At 48.3% G+C, this 19,091-nt stretch overlaps 1 protein-coding gene across 1 annotated transcript in view; it reads right to left on the reverse strand.

The window, feature by feature from the left end:
• The window catches only part of COL6A3 (collagen type VI alpha 3 chain), a 91,067-nt gene that overhangs the window by 37,046 nt on the left and 34,930 nt on the right, over window positions 1–19,091 (reverse strand). Inside the window, exons 8-19 of the mRNA XM_052638006.1 lie at window positions 17,014–17,622; window positions 13,880–14,485; window positions 10,090–10,704; window positions 7,682–8,281; window positions 6,718–7,055; window positions 5,606–5,684; window positions 4,026–4,171; window positions 2,623–2,715; window positions 2,065–2,118; window positions 1,007–1,078; window positions 220–246; window positions 85–129 (exon numbers count right to left, since the gene is read on the reverse strand). Coding sequence (XP_052493966.1) covers window positions 85–129; window positions 220–246; window positions 1,007–1,078; window positions 2,065–2,118; window positions 2,623–2,715; window positions 4,026–4,171; window positions 5,606–5,684; window positions 6,718–7,055; window positions 7,682–8,281; window positions 10,090–10,704; window positions 13,880–14,485; window positions 17,014–17,622 — 3,284 coding nt within the window. The remainder of the gene's footprint in view (window positions 1–84; window positions 130–219; window positions 247–1,006; window positions 1,079–2,064; window positions 2,119–2,622; window positions 2,716–4,025; window positions 4,172–5,605; window positions 5,685–6,717; window positions 7,056–7,681; window positions 8,282–10,089; window positions 10,705–13,879; window positions 14,486–17,013; window positions 17,623–19,091) is intronic.

The raw sequence follows: 19,091 nt of genomic DNA on the forward strand, positions 1-19,091 counted from the left end.
AATGTCTGCCGGAGACTGACGGATCAGTCACCAGCATCGTCAGGCCCAAGCGCAGTGTGCACTTAAGAGTGGAAACTCACTTACATCTTCACCATTAAGACCATCCAGTCCAATTTCTCCTAATTCACCCTGTCAGGGGACAAGATGCATGAGTGAGTGCAAAATCTGGCAGAATACTGGGAAAGTTTTAAACATACAAAGAAAACCAGGCTGAAGTACCTTCTCTCCTGGGAATCCACGCGAGCCCTGGAAGGGAAGGGAAGAAGGAATGTGAGCTCCTTCCTGGAGGCTGGAGAGGGTAAGCCAGAGTAGGCTACGGGCTGACCCCTCCCCATCCCCAACACAAAGGGCGGGGTCGAAAAATTCAGTTTTAGAGATTCACTTGTTGGGATAGCTTTCTCTCCGTCAAAAAGGGATCATAGGCTAGCCTGCCTGGACCTGAGTACATGGGTGTTGTCGGCCCCCCTGGGATTGGGGGGCTGCAGGCCAGGGGCAGGAGCTCCAAGGAGGCCCCTTCACAGCACTGCAGTGTGGGGGCTGGTCCCTTGACATGGGCTCCCAAGCTCCAGCAGATGCAGAAGAGTCATCCGCCCTCGATCCAAGTGTTTCACATGCAGAAACTTCCAGCACGGAAGTCCTCTCCCAATCTCTGCCCCCCCACTTCCCTCACTACCCCCAGGTCCGTGGCTCTAAAGACTCTGGGCACCAGTCCTCTCTCGGCCCAGCCCAGGTTCTCTCTGTCCTGTCAGTACCTGCTGGTCACTTCACATTGCCATAGGCAGCTTGTCTCTCCAACCTCAGGTTCCCTTCCCAACACGGCCTGTGCTCCTGAACCCGCCAGGCCCGGGGCCACCTCCATGCGAGGCAGCCGGCTGCCCAGCGCTGAGCGGAGAAGCCGGGAGGGCATCCCCCTCCCCCAGGAGGTGCTGGGAGGAGCTGCCTCCTTCTGCACACGTGCGGGGCTGCAGGGGTCCCCTCCCCACACTGAGGGGCACCCACACTCCACCTTGACTCCTCTCTGCCCGGGGCAGCCCTGGAAACCTTGAGTGCCGTTCACGCCAGGAGGACCGCGCTCACCCTGTGGGGAGACACAAAGGGGTTCTGCAGGTTGGACCTTCTTGTCGAGTGTGTCCACCGAGCAGGCATCGTTGAGGAGGGCTTGCATTAGGCGGGGCTGATGGGTGATGTGCCAGGCAGGCCTCCGGGCTCCCTGCACTGGGCCTGGAACCTGCAGATCCCTGCCCTGGAGGGAGACCGGCTGGGGCACTCAGCAGCACAGGGCGCCTCCTGGTGGGCAGAGGACGAGCAGGCCCTGGGGGACTGTGTCTGGTGAGGACTGGGCCCCTGGAGGACCCTCAGGCTGGCTGCTCCTCAGTGTGGTCCCTGGTTTCAGTTCTCCAATGAGGTCCAGGCCCAGCGCTGACACCCAGCTCTGCTGATGGGACCTTTGTGGCTTCCAGTCCTTCCAGACCTTTGTCCTTCCTGGGAGGACCTTCCAGTCCTCCCACTGGGGCTCTCTGTCCCCATCAGGAGCTCTCTATCTCCATCCCAAGGCTGGGCCTTGTCGGTTCTCAAAAACCTCTCAAGTCACCTCTGGGTCAGGTTCTGCTTCCCAAAGGCCCTGCTGCAGATTCCACCCACCCCCACTGGACGCCTTGGCTCCTGATAACCCAACCGCCCTCAGGGAGGCTCCTCTCAAAGGGTGTCACCCCTAAAATCCTGCCGAGGTTTCCCCTGCACCCCAATCCAGCCCGCTCGCCTCTCGCCTGGGTATCTGAATTTGGCAGATGCCGGGTTTGGTATCCCCGGTGACCCTCTGTCTCCAAAGCCACTCTGTCCCCCTTCTGAGATGGAATAAGTGAAGACCTGCACTTCATACCCACATGCTTCAGACCAGTTCCTGTAGCACAGAGCTCTGAGTCGAGTTGTTAAGACAGATAGGAATTCATGGTTTTCCCAAGGGGAAAGATTGGAAATGAAACAGATGAACTCCACAATTCAGTCCCAACATGTAAGGAACAAGGAGGGAATAAAGACTTAGGGAATAAAGCAACGTTGACTTACAGGTCCACCTTCATCACCAGGATAACCTCGGTAGCCATCTTCTCCAGGAATGCCCTAGAACAAAGTCATCAGTTGCTTGGTTAAGAGCTGCGGTTTTCTTTGTTTCCTACTTAAGCACCTCCCTGATCCTCCTTCACGCAGCAGAGCCGTGTATTAGGTATCCCTTGAAGGTGACAGCTTTCCACACATTATTTCAGTGCAATTATTCTATCAGGATCTTTAAGGCTCTTGATCTGCCAAGAAATACTGTGTGTTTCCTGTAACTTAGAAGCAAGTGCAAAGAATCGTTGCTGACCGTCGTAGTGAGGCTGCCAGTCAATGATGCCACTGGTCTCAACATGGTTTTATAAGTTAAAGAAACAATGCAGAACTGAACCCGATGGAAAGGAGACAGGAGCAGACACGGGGAAGGGTCTGCCCCTCAGACCCCTGTCCTACAGCACAGCTATTCCTGCTCCTCCCTCTCCATCTCCCCGCCGTGACAGAGGAGAAACCTCAGCCAGAGCAGCGCCAGCTCTGAAGCTAGTCTCAGGTGGAAAAGAGGGTAAAGCCACCTACCTTTGGCCCGATGCTGCCTATGGGCCCTCGGTCTCCTCTCTGTCCAGAGCATTTGCAGGGAATCCCACAGCAGGCTTTCTCAGCGATGTTGTCCTACCGAGACAAAAGGCAAAGTTCACCCCTCAGCAAATGCCTAGGAAAAAAGCATAAGTCTGAGGAATGTGGCATTCATAGCAAGAAACTGCATACTCCCTGTGACATTTCCTCGAAGACTTAGCCATCAGCAGGCTATGGGATGTCACAAACAGAGTCTGAAGAGCCGCCAAAGATAATACATCCTATTCATAAAATATTCACCTAAGGCTGGGCCTTACTTCTAAAGTTTCCAGCATAGATATTCAAGCTTCAGTTGCTAAGTATAACATAGATATCTTTAAGCTGCAAAAAGCAAAGCCTAACAAACCCTTGCAGATGGCCAGGATGGAGGGGGGTTTTAGAGAAGACCATATGTCTTTCCCTGAGCCCTGGGCAGAGTCACAGAACAGGGTACCTTCCTAGAGAGAAGGCCTGGGAGTGGCCATGGGGTGGGGTCCCTGCCTGAGCCACGAGCATCGCACCTCTGGTCACCAAGGCCTCCAACATCCATCAGATACCCTGGACATGACCTCCCAGCCCAGCCCCTGGCCTCATGTGGGAAAGCGCACACCCAAGATACATTCCCACCTGCTGAATTCATGAGGGTCAATGCATTTGCTTGCAGTGAATTTCCTAGAATTTTCATGCTCTCCCAAGTCCCAAATTTGTCTACTAACCTCCTTCCACTCAAATAAAAAAAAACATCCTAACCCCAGTCCTAGGAAGAAGGCAGGAGGGAAAGAATGGGCAGAGTCACTGAATTCTGCGGTTCACTGCTGCCTCCACCAAATAGTCTCTGAGTTGAACGCTCAGGCCCACATCCCAAAGCCCCCAGGCTCACCTCTAACCCACCAGCTGAGAAGTTGAACTCAGGGGGATTAGGAAGCCTCATGGTCTGTCCTCATTTGCAGCAAAGGAAACTAGAGGAGAAGGCAATAGAAGCCCCTTTCCACCTAGAGATGATCTTTCTTTTCCTGCCTACTCTTATTTTTCCTGTTTCCGGCTTGGAGAGGGTTGATCTCAATGCTATGACTTCTCAGTCATCTTATAAAGGGAAAAACGTCTCAGTAACAGAGTAGAGGCCACTCTGAGGCAACAGCCGCCTGGACACCCGTTTCCCGGGTGGCTGTCTTTCCAGTCCTCAGAGAGCTCCCTTCCCAGGACTTGCATGATGGCAACAAAGCAGGTCCGTAGTGAATCAGAGGAGTTAAGCTGCCCACCCAGGAGTCTCTTCTCCATTTGCCTGGTGATGACGGACTGTATTATCCTGAGATGCCCCAACTTGCGGCATCTAGACCAACATGTATACAGATACACAAAACACTCACAAGCTGCTCGGCTAGTTCATAGTCTAGGTCCAGCAAGTTCAGCCTCAGGGGCCGGTTGTACATGAATCCTCGCCCAAACTCCAGCTGCATGAGCTGCTCCAAGTTGGCGACGCGTTCGAGGCCCACCAAGATCAGAGCTCGGACACCTGCAGGGACAGGTCCACTTAAGACTTCTCACATGGACATTCAAGAAACATAGTGCTTTCCTCCCACCTCTATTTTTTAAAGAAAACTTCAGTATAAAAATTTGGCTTTATAGTGAGGTGGATGAACCTAGAGCCTGTTACACAGAGGAAAGTAAGTCACAAAGAGTAAAACAGATATCACATATTAACACACATATATGGAATCTAGAAAAATGGCCCTGGTGAACCTATTTGCAGAGAAGGAATGGAGACATACAGACATAGAGAATGGACTTACAAACACAGCCAGGGAAGGAGAGGGTGTGGCGAATTGAGAAAGTGGCACTGATACATACACACTCTCACGTGTGAAATAGATGTTAATAACTAGTGGGAAGCTGCTGTATAACACAGGAAGCCCCGCCTGGAGCTCTGTGATGACCTAAAGGGGTGGATGGGAAGGGAAAGGGAGGTTCAAGAGGGAGGGAATATATATATAACTATGACTGATCTCGTGGTGTTGTACAGCAGAAATCTATACAACACTGTAAAACAATTATCCTCCAGTTAAAAATAATAACACAAATAAATAAAAGTTGACCTTTAACTGAAACACATGTAATCACACTATTAGCTATTCTGCAGAGCTGCAATGCTAGAACTCTGGACTCCTCGGAGCAATTGTTCCCAAGATGTCAAAAACGTACACTGATGAATGCAACTATAGGAAATGACACTGTCATTTATGACATACATAAATTCTCAAGTTCTGGTCCTACCTAACACAGATGTGCTGTGGGAAGAACTGAAATCCCACCCCTCCAAAATCAGATGACAGGAGCTTCTTCTCCATTGCTCTGGAGAAGCAAGCTAATAAACTGAACATTCCTGAGCTAAGTCATGCTTCCACAAATTCTTCTTAAACCTCTGATGTTAGTACTTACTTTTTCTATCGTCAGCGCTATCAAATTCCAAAGCAAATGATCAAATAGTACATCTGGCAACAGGTACCACTGCAAACCAGTCACAGTAAATTTGGGAAATATGCTTTCATTATTTTATGTTAACTTTGTTTAACATTATACTATTTTTGAGCTGTGATAACTGCAAACCAAAAACACAGTAATTCCTAATTTATACGATAAATGTATAAATGAATCAAATGTACAAATGAATCAAAACTTAATGTTATTTTGCAAAAACATCAAGCTTTCTAGACACTGTACCACATGAATGGGCCTAGGACACCATGGAGTCTGTGTCAGGACTTGGTCTTTGTAAGTGAGGGGTACTTGCTGGTTCATCCCATGCCCTCAGGCAGGTGAAAGAGGACCAAGATGCTGGACAGAGGTGCCCGCAGGACAAGCCGCTGCCCCAGAGGGTCTGTTAGCGAACTCGCTTCTCTCCAGCCCAGCAGTGCACCTGCCCCCCATTTAGAAACTCCCCAGAACCCACCGTCTTGTCGGAGTTCCTCTGATGCTCTTTGTACATCAGCCAGATCCCCATCCACTCCATCCGTAAAATGAATGACCACCTGAAGATAAAAGATGTGTGAAAACCCAGCTGAGATTAAAAATAAACATCACAGACCCTTGCAAGGAACATCAGCCAGTTCAAATCCTTCACTTCATGGTGGAGGAAACAGGGGGCCAAGGTTGAAAACCAATCACCCCCTATTCATAGTTCCCTGATACTAGATGGGGTATAAAATAAATGGGTATGTTGCAGGGCTTGATTTGTTAAAAAGCACAAGCAACAATGGAAATAAGAATTTTGTCTCTTTCTCTTATTCAGGAGATGTAGCGTCACATGTGCGTGTGGGGGAGGGGTGTGCATGTGGGGGAGGGGTGTGCATGTGTGTCATGGGCTAGACTGTGTCCCTCTTAAATTCACAGTTTGAAGTCCTAAGCCTCAGTGCTTCAGAGTGTGACTGTATTTGGCAACGGGGCTTTTAAAGAGGCAATGAAGTCAATGAGGTCATCAGAGTGGGCTCCCATCCAACATGGCCGGTGTCCTTCTAAGACAAGGCACTGGGACACAGACACAGAGAGGGGAAACCACTCGGAGACAGAAGAGACAATGCCGTCTCCAAGCCCAGCTGAGAGACCTCCCAAAAAACCTCCAGCCTCCCGGGCTGCAAGAGAACAAATTACTGTTGCTTAAGCCACCCCGCCTGCGGAGCTCTGCTATGGCGGCCCTGGAGAACTGATGTGTGTGTGTGCAAACATAGAAGGAAAGATAAAATTATATACAAATAGAGAACATAACGTATTTAAAGGGCAGGACTATGGTTAAACATGCATTAGTCACAAATTCAACTCATTCAAGCGTAACTACTGATTTTCAAGTTTTGTTTTTTAAGAGCTTTAGTAAAACAAAGATATTTCATTTCAGCTCAGTTGATGACAAAGGACTCTTATACACAGGCACCACCAACCCCACCAAACATGAAGAGCATCCACAGAAGAACAGTTTGGGGATGGGGCTTTTGGGGCGTCAGGGTATGACCCTTGCCCAGTAAAACCCAGAGGTGACACAGGAAGCAGAAACGCCGTGGCCGCCCTGACCTTCACGTTGTCCGACGAGGCCTGCTGGAACTTGTTCTGGTAGAGCTTCAGTGTATCCGCAGTGAGGACGTAGGGGTGCTGGGCACGCATGTTCTGGAACTTCTCAAACAGCTCCGGCTGGTACTCAGCAAAGTCGAAGGCCTCAACAGGACCCGAGGGTGTGAGGGCCACCACGGACACCCGCACCGTGGGCAGCTGGCTGCCGCTGCAGCTGATTTTCTGCATCTGACTGATTCTCCTCAGGATGGCGTCCATCTTGGACTCGAGGCCCTTCTGAGCCACAAAGACATTCTGATCTCTTGAACCATCGAAGCCCAGAATCACATCCAAGTTACAGGCTATAAAGGGAGAAGAAGGCCATGAGCTCAAAGTCAAGCTGCTGAGACACTCTCAACGTACAGGCACAGCTGGGGACGTGGACACGCTCACCCAAGGGCAAGATGAGATCATCTGTGTACGAGCTCTGAGAAGCAACTGGATCGCCTCTCTCACCGGGAAAATGCATACTGACTCTTAGGAACCGAAACTGTTGCATTTCAGTATGTTGGCTTTGGGGACTTAATCAGCTCTAGCACAGAATACAGCCAGTGTCTAGATGCATCCCAAGTGTCGGCCTTAGACTAAACACACTTGAGAATTCACTCTGGTCTCAAATAATCTAAGGAACCTACAAATTGAAATAGACATCAATCAGTCTGAATTATTTAGGGGAATTATTTAGGGGATTCGACAGGAGGGGTAAATCTGGCAAGAGCAAGAAAAGACAGACGTCCACTCCTATCCAGGAAACACATCCTATCACAGAGGCAGGTGACAACCAGGACCCAACCACGTGGATGTAAGTCGGTCCCAGAAGCAGCAGGTGCTGCAGGAGACCCAAGGCCAGCTCTGGGCACCTGGGCAACCAGATAACTTGCCAGCATTGAAAAGACAGGATTGAATATATGCACCTAAAGGACATTACCTTTGGAAACATCAGTCATGCCTGGACATAAGGTCTCATGCATCGCATCGTGCAGAGTTTCCAAAACCTGTTCGCTCAGTTCTGACAGCTCCTGGACGTTCCCCACCCGGAAGGCCGTGGCGCTGTTGGACGCTATCTTCCCAACCTCCTCCGAGTCGATGTTCCTTACACCCACTGCGAACACCTTGACGCCTCTCTGTGTGAGCGCCATGCTCGCCTCCTGAGCGTCCTCCACCGACTTGCCCCCCGTGATCACAAAGGCGATCTGCGGGACCCTCTGGTCCAGGCGGCTGCCTGCCTCGGGCACGAAGTGGTTCAGCCGCAAGTGCTCCAGGCCCACCTTGGTGTTTGCGTGCCTTCCCCCTTTGTAGACCACCTTGTTTATGGCGTCGATAATCTGCTGCTTGGTGGGGAAGTCCTTCAGGAAGAACTCGTCGGTGGGGTCAGAGTTGTACTGGACTAGCCCCACCTGGATGGAGTCGCCCCCTTCATAAACTGTGTCCACAATTTCTGACACAAAACGGAGCACTTCCTGGAAACTGTCTCTCCGGAAATTGATGGAACCATCCAGCAGGAACACGATATCAGCTTTCTTCTTCTCTAAAGATGATGATGATGAGAAAAGGGGAAATTCAGTTTCCATACCCAGAACAAAATCACCAAGCAGAAAGTGATTAAAATAAGGCCTTCCTGTCATTCATTCACAGTGATCACCTTGGCTCTAGTCCACGACTCTATAGTTACCAGATTCACAGCCCTCAAACCATCATGCCCAAAACAGGAAGATAAATGATAAATCATCTAAATGAAAGGAAAGGAGATGTGGGAACTCAGCAGATCCCCAGTTATCCCATGCAAAATGGGGTTTTGCCATGGATTCATCAGTCCATGGTGTCAAGTGTTTTAGGAAATGCCACTGAACTCTTTCTTCCTGGTCAAAAGCAAATGATAGTGTCTGGCAGAAGTGGGGATGTGTCCTAGAGGCAAGGCAAGGGAAGGCTGGAGAAAGGCTAGAAAACAGGAAGCAGACTGCATGCACCTTTGGAGGACTGCTGGACAGCATGCCAAAAGCTTCGTTGAAGAGAATTTCCCAATTCTAACCATGGAGTTGAGAATAGAGTCGAGAGAAGGGAGATCCAGGGCAGTGTGGGATATTCCACCACCAGCACAGAAAGAGGACATGAAAGAGCTAAGTGGGATGCGATGCCTCATGGAAAAGCAACCCTAATCGTTTGCTCCAGATGTCTGCATGGCCATCACCTGCGGAGCAGCTGAGAAAGACATGGGTTGGTGGAGGAACTCAACTTGCTCTTGGCAGCACCCAAGGTCAGATCCAGGAGCATGAGGTCAAAGCTATAGGTGGACAGCTCTCAGTTCCCCCAGGGAGGGGGTCACCAAGACTCAAGCATCACTTAGCAACTAAAAAAAAACATTTAATTTGTAACAGTATCACAGCCACAAATCTGAGAGAAGAAAACCATTAAAATGAATGTTGACTGCTTTTCTTCAATTAAAAAATAGTTGGTGTTCCCTCAGAATGGCCACCATCAAAAAATCTACAAACAGTAAATGCTAGAGAGGGTGTGGAGAAAAAGGAACCCTCTTGCATGGTTGGTGGGAATGTAAATTAATGCACCCCCTATGGAGAAGAGTATGGAGATTCCTTACAAAACTAGGAATAAAACTACCATACGACCCAGTAATCCCACTACTGGGCATATACCCTGAGAAAACCACAACTGAAAAGGACATATGCAACCCCAGTGTTCATCACAGCACTATTTACAATAGCTAGGACATGGAAGCAACCCAGATGTTCATTGACAGATAAATGGATAAAGAAGCTGTGGTATGTATATACAATGGAATATTATGTAGCCATAAAAAGGAACACATTTGAGCCAGTTCTAATGAGATGGATGAACCTACAGTCTATTATACACAGTGAAGCAAGCCAGAAAGTAAAAAAAAATAAATGTCATATACTAATGCATATACGTGGAATCTAGAAAGGTGGTACTGATGAACCTATTTGCAGGGCAGCTATGGAGACACAGACATAGAGAACAGATGGACACGGGGCAGAGCGGGGGAAGAAGAGGATGGGACAAATGGAGAGAGTTGCATGGAAACATGTACGTTACCATATGTAAAATGCATGGCCGATGGGAATTTGCTGTATGACGCAGGGAGCTCAAATTGGAGCTCTGTGACACCCCAGAGGGGTGGGACGGGGTAGGAGGTGGGAGGGAGGTTCAAGAAGGAGGGATCGTACGTATACCCATGGCTGATTCATGTTGATGTATGGCAAAAACCAACACAAAATTATGAAGCAATTATCCTTCAATTAAAACTAAATAAAAATAAAATAATAACCACTTTGTAGTCCCAGGGCCCCCAGCACATACCTGGCCTTGAGGGAGAGGGTGTGTCCACTCCCGAAGGTGCAGGGGTGGCCCTGGAGGACCCAAAGGAATTCATGACCCTTTCTTCTATGTTGGGGAGGTCTCTGAACTCCCGCACCGTGAAGACCAGCCTGGGGTCGCTGGTGATGGTCTGCAGCTCTGTTCTGTCAATGTTTCGGTCTCCAACCCCTAAGCTCGCAATTCCTGCAGATTTTATCACCTGGGAATACCTGGAAATATCATCCTGGGATCTTCCACCCAGAAATAGAACCAGGTGTTGGGGCACCCCATCTTCTATCCGGCTCCCGGCAGACTTGACAAAGTAATTCCTTGCCACGAATTCCAGAGCTTTGCCAGTGTTGAGAGGAGACCCCCCTTTGAACCTCAGGCGACGTATGGCGTCTAGCACGCTGGCCTGGGATTTGTAGGTCTTTAGTTGAAATTCTGGGAAGACGTCGTTGCTGAACTGCAGGACCCCAATTCTCACTTTGTTGGGACCAACGTTGAGTCTCTGCACGATCCTGATAACAAAGTCCCGGATGTGTGCGATGCCATCCGGCCTCACGCCATCAGAGCTGTCGATGAGGAAGACGATGTCCGCAGCATCGGCCTCCACAGCTGCGGGTGAGGAGGAAAAGGAAAACTCAGCACAGGACTGGCGCGCATCTGGTTTCGTTTCTGAACTTAAACTCCATGACACCATCACGCTAATTAATGCGAAAACTACCAGCCAATGTGCATGGGCTTGTCTCCCACGTTTTCTAATCAGTCATTACAAATCGGGCCTTTTGCATCAAAACAATTTCTGCTCCTTGAAATATTGTCAGTTCTCCAAAACTTCCCCTTTCTGAGTTTAATGGTGGCTTTGCAGTCTGGGTTACAACTTCTTTCAAAAGCAACAGCACTTAGAAACAAATCCTGGATGACCATAATCTATGAATCATGACCGTTACTACCAGCAGAGACTGAGATCACACAGACCAGCATCTCTTATTATGACACAAGAAAAGAGAGACCGCTCTTATTATGACACAAGAAAAGAGAGGCATCTCTTATTATGACGCAAGAAAAGAGAGACAGCTCTTATTATGATGCAAGAAAAGAGAGACAGCTCTTATTATGATGCAAGAAAAGAGAGACAGCTCTTATTATGACACAAGAAAAGAGAGGCATCTCTTATTATGACGCAAGAAAAGAGAGACAGCTCTTATTATGATGCAAGAAAAGAGAGACAGCTCTTATTATGATGCAAGAAAAGAGAGACCGCTCTTATTATGACACAAGAAAAGAGAGGCATCTCTTATTATGACGCAAGAAAAGAGAGACAGCTCTTATTATGATGCAAGAAAAGAGAGACAGCTCTTATTATGATGCAAGAAAAGAGAGACAGCTCTTATTATGACACAAGAAAAGAGAGGCATCTCTTATTATGACGCAAGAAAAGAGAGACAGCTCTTATTATGATGCAAGAAAAGAGAGACAGCTCTTATTATGACACAAGAAAAGAAAGACATCTCTTATTATTATGCAAGAAAAGAGAGACAGCTCTTATTATTTCCCAAAAAAAAGAGAGACAGCTCTTATTATGACGCAAGAGAGACAGCTCCTATTATTACCCAAGAAAAGAGAGACAGCTCTTATTACACAAGAAAAGACAGACAGCTTTTATTATTATGCAAGAAAAGAGAGACAGCTCTTATTATTACGCAAGAAAAGAGAGACAGCTCTTATTATTACCCAAGAAAAGAGAGACAGCTCTTATGATGCAAGAAAAGAGAGACAGCTCTTATGATGCAAGAAAAGAGAGACCGCTCTTATGACGCAAGAAAAGAGAGGCATCTCTTATTATGACGCAAGAAAAGAGAGACAGCTCTTATTATGATGCAAGAAAAGAGAGACAGCTCTTATTATGATGCAAGAAAAGAGAGACAGCTCTTATGATGCAAGAAAAGAGAGACCGCTCTTATGACGCAAGAAAAGAGAGGCATCTCTTATTATGACGCAAGAAAAGAGAGACAGCTCTTATTATGATGCAAGAAAAGAGAGACAGCTCTTATTATGACACAAGAAAAGAAAGACATCTCTTATTATTATGCAAGAAAAGAGAGACAGCTCTTATTATTTCCCAAAAAAAAGAGAGACAGCTCTTATTATGACGCAAGAGAGACAGCTCCTATTATTACCCAAGAAAAGAGAGACAGCTCTTATTACGCAAGAAAAGACAGACAGCTTTTATTATTACGCAAGAAAAGAGAGACAGCTCTTATTATTACCCAAGAAAAGAGAGACCGCTCTTATGACGCAAGAAAAGAGAGGCATCTCTTATTATGACGCAAGAAAAGAGAGACAGCTCTTATTATTACCCAAGAAAAAAGAGACAGCTCTTATTATTACCCAAGAAAAGAGAGACAGCTCTTATGATGCAAGAAAAGAGAGACAGCTCTTATTATGATGCAAGAAAAGAGAGACAGCTCTTATTATGACACAAGAAAAGAAAGACATCTCTTATTATGACACAAGAAAAGAGAGACAGCTCTTATTATGACGCAAGAGAGACAGCTCCTATTATCACCCAAGAAAAGAGAGACAGCTCTTATTATTATGCAAGAAAAGAGAGACAGCTCTTATTATTACACAAGAAAAGAGAGACAGCTCTTATTATTACACCTGAGGACAAAGGCCACCACTTAGCCAGTGACAGCCAGGAGAATCCCAACTCTCTCCCACGGTGTTTGATTCACAGTATTTCTTTTTCCTCACATATCTCTAGCATTTATACAAAATTTTCATTTTCACTATTATTTCCCTGTCTTCTTTGCATGAATCAGTTTTTTCACTATACAATTAATCAAAAGTCCTAGGAAAGATAAGGGACCCTGGTGGCTCAGATAGTAAAGAAGACCCAAGGAGATCTAGGTTTGATCCCTGGGTTGGGAAGAACCCCTGAAGAAGGAAATGGCAACCCATTCTAGTATTCTTGCCTGGAGAATTCCATGGACAGAGGAGCCTGGTGGGCTACAGTCCATGGGGTCACATGACTCAGCCACTAAGACTTTCACTTTTCAGGAAAGATAAACCATACCTTCCTATTAATTAGATTTCTAGGTACTTCCTGGATGTCATTTATTAAATAGCTCACATCTTGCCTCTCAACGAATTCAACCTTTTGCCTCATAACACACTGGCCACTTCTAGTGGAAAAAATAGCACAACAAAAGCTGAGCAAGTCGTGGAATGGAACCATTTTATGTTGAAAACAGAAAAGCTGGCCCAGCACACACAGCCAGGCCCTGGATTCTCCAGTGGAACACCAAAGATTTCACAGAACACCAACATCAGGGAAAGCCATGCTCTTTTTGTGTCTGAACACTGACAAAAAGAAGACAAAAGTAACCAAATATCCACCCCCATCTTGGATCACAGGTGTGACCACTGTTTCTTTACCAATTACAACTTTAGCCATGAGAGTTAGTAAAATACCCAGTCAAAGAACTACTCCCCCTTCTCAACAACATTCAATCCAGGGCAAAGTCCCACTTCCTCAAGCCTTCCGCAAAACCGTCTTTGGCAAATTCAAATCCTGCCGTCAGCCCTTCCTGATGCCCTTCTTCCCTGCAACAAGCCACAGTCCCAACCGGTTCCATCACAGGTGTCTGTTATGTTAGCTTTACTTGTGAGCATCATGGCCTTTGAGCCCATTTATATATATGTGTGTGTGTGTGTGTGTGTGTGTGTGTGTATTTTTTTTTTTAGAAGATACAACAGAAGAGCAATAGCCAACACCCAGTCTCACCTGGAGGTGGGTAGCGTGTGCTGGCCAGGAGCTGCTGTATCTGTCCGGCAGTCAGGGTGGTGATGGGTGTCAGCAGTTTCTGCTCCAGACTGGGGAGCTCTCGGAAGGTGTTCACCGAGAACACGTACTCGGGGCTCAGCGAGATCTTCACCAGCTCTTCCTGGTCCACGTTCCGGGCGATCGTGATTGGCGCTACGCCAAACTGCTTGAGCTCTACGGCCGAGTCGTCCACCTCGTCATCCGACTTCCCGGAGGAAATGAGGACCAGGAACTGAGGGACACCCTCCTCAATCCGGCTCCCCAGGGGCCTCTTGAAGATGTTCCTTGCCACGTACTCCAGGGCACCCCCGACGTTGACCTGCCTCCCGCCTTTGGGCCGCAGCCGCCGCACCGCGTTCTGCACCTCGTCCTTGCTGGAGTGGACGTTCAGCAGGAACTCCACCCTGGGGTCATCGCTGAACTGGATGACCGCCACCCGGGTCGTGTCGAAGCCCACATCCAGGTAGTCGACCAGCCTCTCGATGAGCGTTCGGATGTACTGGAACTCGGGGCCAGCACTCTGGGACCCATCGATGAGAAAAACCACGTCCCTCTTGCCGCTGACCACTGTGAATCAAATGTTATCATAGGGCTTCAACTCCACTGGCACCAGAGCCTTTGTGATGATGAACCGCCTCCCAGTGTGTCACAGAATTGACACCCGGCAGGCAGGCGAGGCGTCCTAATTCAGACTATTCAAGTTAAAATACCAGCCCCGGGAGAGGAACCTGGGGAATCCAGTGCTGACACAGCAGAGAGAAGAGGAAGCAGCAGCAGAGGGTAAGGGAGAATGGCTGCAGGAGGAAGAGCCTAGACACGCAGGAGCCGAACCTAGACCGAGGGAGCACGGCGTTCCAGGAGGGAGGGGGTCGCAACTGACCCTCACCCGGGTCACCCCGGGTCACCCCGATGACACTCACGGGTCAAGCGGAACAGTGCCCAACACTGACCACTAGGATTTGCCAGATGGAGGGACTTTGCCCAGCACACTTTCTGTGGAGCGGGGAGCGCGAACAGCAGCCTAGGGCGAGTTCAGAGAGAACTATAGGCAGTGAAGATGATGCTTATAGAGGAGACCGGGGTGGGATGGTTTGAGAGAATAATGCTGAAACATGTATATTATCATACAGTGAGCTAGATCACCAGTCCAGGTTCGATGCATGAAACAGGGCACTTAAAGCCGGTGCACCGGGACAACCCAGAGGGATGGGATGGGGCGGGAGGGGGGGAGGGGCTTCAGGACGGGGGGCTCATGCACGCCCGTGGCTGATTCCTGTCAGTGTATGGCAAAAACCACACAGTATTGTATAGTAATTAGCCCCCAATTAAAAGAAGTAAATTAATTTTTAAAAAAAAATTTTTTTAAAGGAGACTGGGACCCTCCTGGAGGAGTGAGCAGGGCATCCGGGGGTTTTTACGAGAGAAGGAAAGGCACTGCGTACATATCATGAAAGGGTCCATCCAGTGCATTGGAGAATCAATGATGCAGGAGACAGGAGAGTTGCGGGAGGCACTCTTGAATAGGGAGGAGGCAGACTGTCAGGGGAAGCAGAGATGTTCTTCTTTGATTTTATTATACTTTCTCGGTGAAATGGAAATCAAGATCACCAGCTCAGAGTAAACTGAAGAAGGAGAGGTGTAGATGAAGCAGGATGAGGAAAAGGTAGAAAATAGTCATCCTGAAGAGGGGGAAAGCAGATGGACCAGGAGTCACACTGCTGTAGAAACATGTGCTTGTGTTTAAAGAAGCTGCCACACATGATGCCAGCATTTCCAAAGAGCCTTCCTGGGAGCGCCAGTGCCTCAAATGCACCATAAAAAAGGTGGTGGGTGGGGTGGGGGATAAAGTCGGAGTTTGGAGCTGACACATACGCACCGCTATATTTAAAAAGATAACCAACAAGGGCCTACTGTATAGTACACGGAACTCCACTCAATCGGCTCTGATAACCTAAATGGGAAAAGGGATTTTTGAAAAGAACAGATATGTGTGTATGTATGACTGAATCACTCCACAGCACATCTGAAACGAACACGACATTGTAAATCAATGGTATTCCAATATAAAAGAAAAAATAAAAGAGAGAGAGAGAGATTCCTGCAGCCAAGCAAGTCACACAAAACGCATCAACTAGGGAACAGCCAACAAAACCCTCACTGCATTTATCCCACAGTTACCCCCAATTTATTGGATGGTGAGCCCTGTAGAACATTCCAAGGAAGGCTTACAGGGAGTGCTCTGTTCTGCGTGGACACCAGCGAGGGGACGCTGCCCCCCTCTCTCACCCGCCCTAATGGTTTCCTGTATCTACTTTTCTCTCAGTTGCTTTCACGCTTCCCTCCCCACCCCGCTGACCCCAGCCTCCCCATCCCTGGATGCAGACGCTATTCTGTAGCACGTGAACCACGCAGGGGTGACATTGTCCATGCCTGTTCTCCACTGTGCCCTCCCCACCCGAGGGCCCAGGGAGAGGAGGTCCTCCGTGGGCATTCTTGGAGGGGTGGGCCTATCTGAGCCCCCTTTCTTCTGCATCAAGCCTGGGGAAGCAGAACAGGAAGTAGAATAAGCCGAGGTCAGGAGAGCCAGGAGGCCTTCCTGCCAGTTCAGACACTCCCTTCTCTGCGCCAAGCAAATTCAAACTCCATCTTCACACTTGGGCTCTGAGAATATCAACATTTCAGAAACGGTGCCCAAGGTTGACAGAGGCACCTGGGACGAACACCGTCCCTGACCATCGGAGGCTGCCAGCTGAACCCACAAGGGTAACGAGGACCCAGCATCGAACGGGAGTTTTATCAACTAGATGGCCCCTCTCTTCAGTTATCAACACAGAAGCCTTCATGCAGAGTTAGGGGTCTGAACTGTAAACCAAGCCCACTTCTCTTTTCAGACTTAAATTTGGCTAAAAACACAACTCTCGGCCTCTCTCCAAGTCGTTTCTGGCCACCGAGGCCACGCGGCTCCTAATTCTTCATTTAACCCTAGTTTTAACTCCCCATGGCCGAGGAAACAACACTGAGAAGCCTTTGTAACCCACAGTCCCAGTAGCCCCAGATATTTTAAGGAAGGACGTGCCAGAGAACTGGCTCCTTACCCGGAGGCGTCACGGGGATGACAGACGCCTGCAGCCTGCTCAGCTCCTCGCGGCTGAGCTGGGTCACTCTCTCCGAGATGACCTGTTGGATGGCCCCCAGCTGCCGGAAGGTGGGGATGGCCACGGCAAAGTCCGGGATGAAGGAGATGGTCTGCATCTCAGTGATGTCGGCATTTCCAATGCCGATGCCAATGGGCACGGCCCCTCCCCTCCTCAGGACCACAGAGGGGCCTCTCACATCATCCCCAGACCGGTCGGCCGTGAGGACAATCAGGAGCTGGGGGACGCCTTCCGCTATGCGGCTCCCGGCGGAGCCCACCAGGATGTTCCTCAGGACGAACTCCAGGGCGGCCCCCGTGTTGGGGGCCGGCCCGCCCAGCAGGGCCAGCCCGCGGATGGCTCCCACCACGCTCTGCTGGTCCATGTAGGAATTCAGGTAGAACTCGGGCCTGGTCCGGTCGCTGTACTGCACCACGGCCACGCGCACCCGGTCTGGTCCCACGTCCAGGCTCTCCACCACTCTCTGGACGAACTCCTTCAGCAGCGGGAAGCCGCTCCTGACCCCCTCGGAGCCATCAATCAGGAACACCACATCCTTTTCAACTGAAACTGCAAGGAAGACCGCCTCTGTGACTCAAGGCAGGAAAGGGACAATTTCATACCAACCGTGGTGCGCTGAGTAACAGCCCCCAAAGATATCCAACTCTGAATCCCTGGCATTTGTACGGTAGAAAATGTTCAGGGGTGGTTAAATTAAGGACCAGGGGCATGGGGATGTGTGCTGGATTATACAGGTGGATCCACTGTAATCAATCGCGTGTCCTCTAAAAGGCAGAGAAGAGGGTGAGACTCAGAGAGAGATGTAAGGAAGGAAGCAGAGGTCAGAGACAAGAGAGCATGCTACCCTGCTGGCTCTGCAGATGGAGGGGAAGAGGCCGTGGGTCACAGAGTGCACGTGGCTTCTAGACCCCAGAAAAAGGGTGATCAGCCAGGACCTCCAAAAGGAAGGGTGACATCTTGATTTTAGCCCAATAAAACGGGCTTTGGATTTCTGACCTCTAAAACTTAAGATAGTAAAATCATTCTGTTTCAAGCCATTGAATATGTCATTTAAGTCAAATTTGGTGGCTTTACATTCTAAAGGAAATCAACTCAATAAACATTGGAAGGACTGATGCTGAAGCTGAACCTCCAATACTTTGGCCACCTGATGTGAAGAGCCAACTCTTTAGAAAAGACCATGATGCTGGGAAAGATTGAAAGCAGGAGGAGAAGGGGGTGACAGAGGATGAGATGGTTGGATGGCATCACCGACTCAATGAACATGAGTTTGAGTAAGCTCCAGGAGATAGTGAAGGACAGGGGAGCCTGGCATGCTGCTGTTCATGGAGTGAAAAAGAGTCAGACATGACTGAGCAACTTAACAATAGCAACAAAAATCATGATAATTTTTTAAAGCAGCCATAGGAAATTATTAATAATTAAAATAACAAAAATTATTTTAGAATTTTTGTATGTTTGAACAGTATCGTTAACATTCAAAGCTGTACTCAAGAAGAAATGTTGAGGGCGGGGAAGAGATATGGGTTGGCAGAATCTGCATAACCATCACACCTTATAGATGAGAGATTTCAAATGAGTTGCTGCAAGTCACAGCGGGTCAATGGAGGGAAATGTAACCCAGATGTCCAGTGAACCACCCAAAACCAACAGTAGATATGCCCAATCGTCATTGAAGAGAAGTTCTAGGTTCTGTATTTTCAATCAAAGGGATTATATGTGAAATTAATTACTCTTGTTCCTGCATTTTTATCACCCAGTGGAAAGTGGTTAAACATGAAGTCATGGTAACAAAGATTATTACTCAGAAACTTTAATATAGCATTTATAATAGGAATGTGCCTGTCTCAATTCATGCTTTGTGTTTCTAATGAAAATAGAGAATGAATTATATATAACACAGTGACAGCCACTTAAAATAAGATATTTGGGAAATATGTGAAGAAGAAGACTCTCTTAGTTCTAATGGAACCATGTTATATGCCTTTTATTATGCACATAATAAAAGTATTGGTTTT

The sequence above is a fragment of the Budorcas taxicolor genome, chromosome 3 (genome assembly GCF_023091745.1).
Source record: "Budorcas taxicolor isolate Tak-1 chromosome 3, Takin1.1, whole genome shotgun sequence".
NCBI lineage: Eukaryota > Metazoa > Chordata > Mammalia > Artiodactyla > Bovidae > Budorcas > Budorcas taxicolor.